The following is a 9,589-nucleotide window of genomic DNA, read 5'->3' on the forward strand; positions in this document are numbered from 1 at the left end:
CTCTAGCCAGCAATGGCTTGTGCAATATGCAGCAGGCAGGGCTGCAACCTTAGATTAGACACAGGAAACCCAGAACTGTGATCTCAAAGGCCATCTGGGACCCACATATTCTCGCCAGATGTTATCAGGATTCCAGACACATCAGCGCGGAACTGGTGCACTAGGCAGGTGAATTCACAATGGGGCATAACTTTCTGGAATCCATCCACCAATGCTCACCCAAGACATGGGGCTGGCTGCCTTCCATCTGCTAACGTTTTCTCTAATTTGGCAGTTTTCGAACTAGGCCCTGGAGTCTCTCAGCAGCTTATCAGGCATTCCTCAATGACAAGGTCAAAAATGGTGGCCCAGAACAGAAGGCTGGCCTAGCCCAATATTGTCTACTTTTTGGAGTGGTCAATCTGCACACACACCCCAATGTTGTTGGACTCTCAACCCCCTACAGCCCTAGCCAGCACAGCCAATGGCCCGAGGTGCTAGGGAATGGAGTCCAGGAATATCTGAAGAGCACCATGTTGGCTACCTGCTCTGACTGGCAGGGTCCTCCAGAGCTTTTTCCCTGACCCATTTTACCTGGAGACGCTGGGAAGTAAACCAGGGGCCTTCTGTAGGTGCTCTACCACTCAGCCATGGGTGACTAAATGACTAAGCCAAGGTTGAATAAACTGCAGCAACAGCAGAACCAGGCAGCAGAATGGAGTGGACGGCGCCCTTTCAGACTGGAGGCAGGCAACAGCATTTCTGCAGTCTCCTTTTCTTAGGGGGACAGGGAAAAAAGAGTCCCCCATGCAAACCGTTTTCTAATTAGCACAAGTAGAAGACTGTGCAGGTCTTCTAGCTGCCAGGCCACTTTTTGTGTGTACATGTGTATTTTAATGATATAATGAAGCATTCAAAACTGTACATTTTCAAGACTTGACATGGCGCGATCCAGTCTGTACTTCAGGACTCCACCACCTGCCTGCACAGAGACCCAGACTTATGGATGCACAGGCTTGTGGGTCAGTAACTTTCACGCTCTGATTGGCCAGACGGCATGAGTAGCAAGCATGGGGGGTACGTGTTCATTTCACCAGATCCCAGCCTGAGAAGGTAAAAGCTCCCCCCATCTCTGCATGACCTGCACCTCCAACAGCCTGCACAATCACATACCCACACTCACCCAGGCCTGCCTGTCACCCATCCCAATCTTTCACAGGCTGGTTCTTGAAAAGATAGCATTAAAAATAAATTCAGGAAAATAAGAAACAGCTGCCAGGGAGTCTCCTGTCAGCACAGCCACCCTCCCCCAGCCCCCGACACACACACAGACCCAGTTCATTGAGGGAAAGGAGCCAGAGTACTATACCTAGAGACAAGGTCTGCCTGGCAAACGTCTTTCAAAGACAGAGTTTAAAATAACCAGCACCATAAAAGCTGCTACACTGTGCTATTTTTAAAAGGCAACATTTATTAGGACTGTGGGACCAATCCATGACAGTCACTTTCTCCAGCTGGATGTTCCATTTGGATGGTGTCTGCTTTTCTGCTTTCAGTAATTTCAAATGCAAAAACTGCAGGAGGACTGTTGTTTTGCAGGGGTGGGGTGGAAGAAGGGGAAACTTCTGGAAAGAAAGGGCCTGCAGTCATTTAAAATGAAAAATGGTAGAGCCACCAAGAAGAAAAAACCCTTGCCCACAAACTGCAACACATTTGAATGGCTCGTTTGCCATTTGAGAGAGAGGGTGGGGGCACTGCATGGACTGGCTGCAAGTGATTACTTGGCAATGTGGCCCAATATCTGTCGAAAGAGCTGTATGAAGAAGGAAGTCATATTACAGAAGAGCTGAGGGGGAAATGGGTGCAGGTTTGAGATAAACAACTCAAAAGTCTAAGAATATTCAACCGTCTAGCCAGAAACCTACAGAGAGCCCACAGCTGCAAATTCTACAGAAAGAATGCCAGAGAGCCGAGATTAAAGCTGTACTCCCTTCAAAAATGGCTTGAAACTTGGACTTCCTTTTAAAAAAGAGCAGACATTCTGTACATTTTAGTCAAACCTTGCTTGGGATGGGAAGAGGAGGAGTGACTATGTAGATTAGGCAGGAAAAAGTCAATAAATTTTTGATTACATCCTTGAGGGAAATCTTTGCTTCTAGCAATCGCATCACAGTGATCCTATTGAAAGGAGTGCCTGCCTCCCCTCCCTCAAGCATCAGATGTTGACTGGCATACCTGAAACTGGAACAACCCTTCAGCTGGGCCTGTTTGAACCAGTGTAAGAGCCTTCACCAACCTGGGGCCTTCCAGATGCTTGGGGCTACAACCAGAGCTAGGTTGGGACTGATGTGAGCTCCTGCCAGGAGGAAGGGTGGGATATAAATCAAATAAATAAATAATGTGAGTTGCAGTCCAAACCATCTGAAGGGCCCCTGGTTATTGAAGGCTTCTATAGAGTGATGCCAAATTTTCTTGGTCTGGAATACAACCAGGTTTTCGAGATTCAGCAATGTATGATATTTGGGAGCTACGTTTGCAAGACAGCGTGGGTGGATATTGTAAACAGGTGCACACATCTGAATATGTGGCTTTAAAAAAAGCCAGACAATGTAGACTGAGAAGCTGTGGCCTCCCATGTTTCTTCAGTGGGACTGATCCAGCCCTCCTAGGAGAGGCTTGGCTCCTGTCCCCTCCCTTTGTTGAAATTTGGCTTGCATGCTACTCTGGGTAGGGCCCCACTGTTTTTGCTTCTGTTACTCTGCAAGGTTGCTGTGGGCATCTATGGTGAACTGCCACCCTTGGCAATACTGTTGCACTGGGGCCAAAAACTGTACTGTGCTACCAAGTGGCTTGGCCTTCACTGACACAGACCCCACAGAAGAGGGCAAGGTGTCTCTCTCAGGAGAGCACAGAATGCACCCCCCCAACAATGCACAAGCGCTCCACCTGCAGGCACCCCACCCATCCAAAGGATGCTACTTCTTGGCTGTTCCGCTCTGAGGAGTGTCCCTTATTCATAATGTAAAACAAATGTGCCAGTTTCTACCTGCAGGGGGATGGCAGTGAAAGACATGAATCAGACCTGATCAATTGCCCTTTTGGACTTGCTCCAATGCCATACAGTTTAGTTTTTTATACATTTGTTCAGTTTTTACCCTCCCTTTTCAAAATTAATTGTTTCCAAGGCAGCACCTTCCAAAAACACAATCAATGACATTAAAGCAAAGGATAGATATCACCGAAATCATGATCATAACATACAAAACTACAACCACAGAACACTATCAACAGCAGCAATAACTTGCTTAATTTTTTTCTTCCATAAAAGCTGAGTCAAACGAAACTTTTGTTAACACTTCCCAGCTGCTCACTTGGAAGGCTACGCATGCTTGCCAGCAGCAACCAGAAAAAATGATTCTTTACAATTCTGCTTTAGAACCGTAACATCAGACCAGAAAAAAGGGTGGGTGGCGAACAGCCTGAACATCAGCACAATCACATCAGACAGTAGCCTAAAAGTAGGCTAAAATTGTGTGTCTGTGTACATCACACATATACACATGCAGATAGATAGATAGATAGATATATAAAGCAATCGTATCAGGAAACAGCCTTATCACAGGACATATAAACACACACACACAACATTGGCATTAACAGATGTTGAAATCCTTCCCAACAGCTATGAGGCCTCCAGACAGAATTAAATGCTAAAATGTCCATGTGAAATAACCCTCAGCGTTGTGATCAGCTTGAGATTGTCTGCACAATGAGTTCACTTTTCCAAAGATTAGAGATTGCCCTAGGAGGAGGGGGGGAGGTGTTAAATAAAAGGGTGTTTGCTCATGTGCTTAGTTTTATTGCTTTTCATTCTCCACCTCTTGTTTTAGCACCTGGAAAATTGGCGGTGCCACCTATACAAAAAGCCAATAAATCTTCCCTCTCAACTCGGCCTGACTTCCTTCTTTCCAGATGTTGGAAATCAGGTTTGAAAAATTTCAAAGTCATTCATTCCATGTGGGTGAGGTTTCATTATTGCAAAACTTGTCACTCGACCAACCCCTCAAAGTAAATTCCAAGTCACCTATCCACGCCCAGCTTTTCTGTTTTTCTTTCTTTCTTTTTTCTGAAGAATAGGGTTGGGGAGAAGGCGTACACACAGACGCACGCACGGGAGGACGAGAAAAAAATATTTGCATTCCTGACTTTCAACACAGAACATAAGAAGACTGGAGAGATGGTAAATTTGAGGTCCAAATTATCGGAGGAGGCACATTTTTTTCCAATTTATAATGGAGTATTGCACATCTACAAAAGGTTGCCAGCTGGTTTTAAAACTATCCCACACTTTGGGTGAGTTCTCTGATCCAAGTATTTCAAACAAAACAAGAAATCTAATTTGGAAGAAAAAAACCAGGCAGCTTCAAAGTGTTAGGCCTTAATAGGGGACGGGAAAAGGCTAAAGCACTTGAAAAAATTGTGGGGGGCCTCAAGTTGGGTGGTTGTTGTTTTAAAAGGGTTGGGGAGGCTTCAATTCCTACACGCAAAGCACTTTTCTGTCTCTGGGTTTAAAAAGATTTCTTTAAAAGGGTAGCTACTGCTTGGCTGTGGAGTCTCACATACCTTGCTGCAAAAAACTCATCCCAACCTAAAAAGAACACATGTCTGCAGAGCAGAGGGACCTTAAAGGGGGTTCTGGGTATGTGTCAATGCTCCCCTGCATCTCACCCCCACACACACGGCCTCATGTGTCCTCCACCTCCAACAAGGAATTTCTGAAAACACTAGAACTCTTCATCTGTTTCAAATTTCGCAAAGCCATACACATATACACACACACATACACACACAAAACTGTCGCTTTAACTTTATTGCAGGACAACTCATTTCTCCCACAGAAAACTAAAGGAGAAGCGGGGGAGGGGACTTAAAAAAAAAAAGATTGATCTCACTGTTTAAATTTAGTCTTCAAGACATCCAAGAAATCAAAAAATAAGGGCAGCTTTTTGACCTTTGTTAAATACTTAGGAAAAAACAAAGTTTTCTTTGGCCACACTGTAAATAATTCTTTCCTTATTTAAAAAAATGTTGGCAGCTTTCATTTTTTTAAAAAAGTTATAATCAGCTGCCAAACACAGGGAAGTAACCAAACATAGTCAGCTAAGTTCTGTGTAATGTGTGTAATTGAAGACTTCATGGAGGAAGATAAGCAGACTTTGGCAAGAAAATAGAATGTTCGGCTAGTTTAAAAAGTGCCCAGAGACATGGGCAGCGCTGTCCCCCAACATCCAGTATTCCCCACTTGTAGGAACTGAAACAGCGAGCTTCTCCATGCATTTAAATAAGAAGCAACCCAAACAACAACAGCACAAATCTCCTAGTAAAAATACATATTTTGCATTAAACATTCAAAAACCGTGTCCACAGCAGATGCCATTCAAATTTTGCAGGGGAAAAAAGGAAAAAAGGCAAGGTTGGGTAGGAGAGGGAAGAGAAGAGGTTTTTAAAATATGCTCCCAACCATTTGTTTGCAAATCTGAAGCGTCCATAAAAGCAGCTGCCAACTGTGTTTGCTCAACTGGCGCATTCTTAAACCCAGCCTGCGCCCTCTTGGAAGATTGGGGGGGGGCGCCCGTAGGGACCAGGCCAGCCAGTGCAGCAGAAAAGCGGAGAGCCCGCCCTGGACAAAGGCTCCGGCAGCCATTGCGAGCAAGCATTTAAAACGGAGAAGCCCCCAGTAAGCAGCAGCTTCCAGGCTTCTTCCAGCCCACCTTGCCCAGCTCGTCCAAGGCAGGCCGAAGCCAGGCAACATCCAGGGCCAGAGAAGGCGCGCGGGGCTGCAGCGCCGGCCTCACGTCGCAGGGAAAGGGCTTCTCTCGCCCCTTTCACCGACTGGGGGCGGCTGTTCACGGCCAGACGCTCCGCCGGCGCCACAAGAGGCCGGTTTCCAGCTGCCAGGCGGAGGGAGGGAGACCCTTGCTTCTCCGGCCTTCTCGAGGCTGCAGGCCCGGGAGGGCGCAGGGGCCGCGGGCCCGTCCTGCCACCCAGGGGTGCCCAGGTCGCGGCCCTCTCTCCAAGGAGCCCGCGGCGATCTAGGCCGGAGGGGCGGTCCCACCGGGGCCAGGCACGAGGGAAGGGCGGCTCTACGTTGGGGGGCCGCGAAACGGCGGCCGCGTCTGTGTCGACCCCGAGGACCCTTGAGGAGAAGGGGCGGCCGACAGAGGAGGGGCGCCTGCAGCCGCGGGATCGGGGAGGCCCCCGGCCCGGCGGAGCAGTCCGCGCGACTTACCTGGGTGGGCATGGAGGCCGATGCCGGCGGCGAGATATTTCCCGGGCCCCAGAGGCGCGGGCGGGAGGCCGGCCGCCAAGGGGGCGAGGCGAGCGGCGGCGGCGCGGTGGTGGCTCTCCATGGCCAGGCCGGAGAGGAGCGGCGGCGGCGGCGCGAGGTGGTGGACAGCGCGCGGGGGCCCGAGGTCTCTTCCATCCATCCTCCGCGGGCGGGTCCTCGTCCTCGTCGTCCTCGCCGCCGCCCCCCGACTCAGAGGCGGCGTGGGCAGCAGAAGCGCCGCGGCCCCGTCCCGGCCGGCACCACCATCCTCCGGGCGGGGGGCTTCGCCTGCGGAACCGAGACGAGACAAACGGGAGTCGAGTTGGGGGAGAGCAGGAGAATTCGGAGCCAACAGCGGCGCGAGCGAGGCCACCGGCTGCAGCCACCTCCGGCCTCCTCCGAGTAGACCCACTGCAGTTAAGGAAGGCCGTCGGGGCCGGTAACTACAGCGCGTCTCCTCTGTGCGGGCCTCGCCGTGAATCCCCCCCCCTTCTCCGCAAAAGGGCGGCCGGCCGGGGAGGCCAAATCAAGAGAAAGGTAAACAGAGAAGGAGAGAACTGAAGGCCGTCTTTCTCAGAAGCAAGCCCGGCAGAGTTCAACGGGGCTTACTCCCGAGTAAGTGTGTGCACAGGAATGAGGCGACTACATTAAGACACCCCCCAACAGGCCTCTCTGTGATCTTTCCATCTTTTAAAGACTTTTTTTAAAAAAAATAAACATGATTTTTGGAAGGAGCGGATGTTGTGTGTACAAAGGGAGAAAACGCTTTCCTAAAGTTTCGGTTTGCATTCACAGGCTGCTTAAATGTGCGCCGGATCGGGCCGCAGCGCCCCCTTAGGAACGCGCCCCTCGGAAGGCCGGAGGCCTGTTGAACTCCGCAGGGCAGCTCGGGGTCGCGGGAACCGCAGCCCGGCGGCCCGATCCCAGGCATGTCGCCTCCGGAGGGGGAGGGGGTCCCTCCTGTGACCTCCTCAGCCGTGGGGGGGGGGTAAGCAGACCTGTTGGGCCTTGCTGGCTTTTCATCCTGAACTGAAATGATCACACGCCTGATCGACTGACCCGCCAGTTTGCTGGATCCCTCCCGCTTTGCCCCAGATGTCGGGGCGGCCGGCAAAAGTGGGGCGAGCGGGGCCGGCCCCGGCCAGCCCGGAGGAGGAAGCAGCCGATTCCACGTTTTATCATCATCTTCGCCCTGAAAGTCTATTTAATGTTTACCCTTTTACAACCTGGACCGGAAAGGGCGGCCAGAGAGCGACTCGCCCAGGTGGCTTGGAAGGCAGGCGGGGTCGTCGCACTGCACCGCCCCTCTTTCCTACCTTTCCAACGTGTGTGGAAATGTGGAAAACCGATCAGAAATGCAGAAAATAAGGGGGCGAAAATAGCGCCCGTTTCATGGCGACCAGTCACCACGGAGCGTACAATCCGATACGCGCTTCCTTAAGGCTGCACTCCTGATCCCATTTATCTGGGAGGAAGCCCCACTGACTTCAGTAGGACTTACTTCTGCGTAGGGATGGTTAGGCTGCCACTGCAAATCACACTGTGTCCAGGATTGTACTTTGTATCCGCAGTCTGGTTACTCGGAACCCGACTGATTCTAGCAGGGGCTTGCTTTCAAATCACAGGCAGGCTTTTTTTAAAAAAAAATGAGGTTCAAATGTTCCTTTTTAAGAAATGAAATAAATCAAGAATTCCTTTTAAAAAGCGGGAGCGATACATCCAGAAGTTTGGCAAGCGTTTCTGATTTCTTCTCCCTTCCCTTTAAAAAATTCCAAAACATTTAGAATTCTCCTCACTAAAAGGAAAGAGTGAAAGAGGCTTTTGAAAGGAAGGATTTTTCCCTTCTCTTGCCCTCCCTGAAGTGCTTCACCAGCTGTCTTAAAATCACAAGATGAATTCACAATTAGTCAATGTTTCAGCTCTCTCTCCATATATCTATCTATATACACACACACACTGGAGTTTTGTCAAAGCGGTTTCCATGAACCGGCTGCCGAAATCCCCCAATGTACACAAACCCGGGTTAGCTCTCTGGGTCGGCTTGACTTCAGAGTTTCTTACTTTAATCTGGGTTTAGAGAATGTTCCCCCGGGTTTATTAGACGACCCCCCTCTCCCCAATCGGAGCCGCCACTGGGGCGGGGACCAGCAAATCCCCTCGCGCCCATTTCCCTATAAGGCACACGGGACAGCGATCGGCGGCTTTCCGTGCGGAGGGAAGCGGGTCGGCTTGCCCGTTTCAAGGCGGCGCCGTCTTGGGGCCGTTTGTGTGTGCCCCAGAAAGCCTCCCTCGCCGCTTCCGCGGTGGGCTCTCGCCTCGATTCCTCTGCACCCAGAAGAGCGGCGGCATCTGCGCCTCACAAACACACCCTTGCCGCTCCTGCCTGGTCTCCGCTGGGCGGGTGACATTCGCCCGCTTGTAAGGTAGTTGGGGAGTCCTAACAAGATCACGCCCCCCCCAAAATTAAAGACTGGGTCATGACTGACGGGGAATTGGGTGCGGGGCCCGAGATGCGGTCCCCTTTCTCGGCGCGCCTTCCTTCCCTCGTTAATCGCAGCGCCCCCAAAGATGGCTGAATTCCCGGCTTTAATTAAAAACAGCCTCGCCGAAAATGGCTCTGTCGTGGCTTTTCCCCCCACGACGGCGCCTGCCGGGGGGGTGGGCTGCTGCTGCTACTTTACCCCGGTCCAGACAAGGATAGTTTCACATTATTGGGGGGACGGAGTGGCCCTGGCGCCGAATCTGCCCGCCGCCGTCGGGTCCTCTTCGGGGGAGAGGTCGAGGAGTCCCCCTCCCCGGGATGCCCCCCGCGCGAGAGACCGCGAGCTTCTCGCTTACCTTCCGCCACGAATCCCCCGCCGGCCTTTCTAGCGCGCCCGCTTCTTTGGCATCCTTCTGCGGGGGGAGGTTGGCGCCTGGACCCGGACCCTCCCCCCGGTCAAAACTTAGATCCGCGGCGGGCGGGCGACGGTCCCCTTCTCCTCCTCCTGCTCCGCCGCCTCTTCGGGCATCCACAGATGGGCTCTCCGGGGTCCGCTGGGCAGCTCGGCCCGCGCGCCAGCCAGCTAGCCGGGCGGGCGTCGGGCAGCTCGGCTGCGCAGCTGCGGCTCTCTAGTCGGCTGCGGGGCGGCGCGGTGCCGGGCGAGAGGCTTCGGGGTCCCCCCGCGCAGCCCCGGCTCGGCAAAGGGACATGGCTGGCGAGCCCGGCTCAAGTTGCTCTCCGCAGATCTTAAAAAAAAAATGGGGGGGAGGGGGAGCCTCTTTAGCCATGAAACAAGCATT

General features: G+C 51.9%; 1 protein-coding gene across 8 annotated transcripts in view; it reads right to left on the reverse strand.

The window, feature by feature from the left end:
* TNRC18 (trinucleotide repeat containing 18) overlaps nt 1-9,535 on the reverse strand; it is a 125,506-nt gene extending 115,971 nt beyond the window's left edge. For 6 of the 8 annotated variants that reach the window (XM_061599383.1, XM_061599386.1, XM_061599385.1 and 3 more), the window contains exons 1-2: nt 9,146-9,535; nt 6,269-6,595 (exon numbers count right to left, since the gene is read on the reverse strand). In XM_061599383.1, the coding sequence (XP_061455367.1) occupies nt 6,269-6,467 (199 nt within the window). In that variant the 5' untranslated portion in view covers nt 6,468-6,595; nt 9,146-9,535. Of the gene's footprint in view, nt 1-6,268; nt 6,596-7,366; nt 7,465-7,808; nt 7,894-9,145 lie in introns of those variants that run through there. The other 2 variants (XM_061599382.1, XM_061599381.1) reach the window with 2 other exon arrangements.
* Nucleotides 9,536-9,589: the final 54 nt, after the last annotated feature.

The sequence above is a fragment of the Rhineura floridana genome, chromosome 17 (assembly GCF_030035675.1).
Source record: "Rhineura floridana isolate rRhiFlo1 chromosome 17, rRhiFlo1.hap2, whole genome shotgun sequence".
NCBI lineage: Eukaryota > Metazoa > Chordata > Lepidosauria > Squamata > Rhineuridae > Rhineura > Rhineura floridana.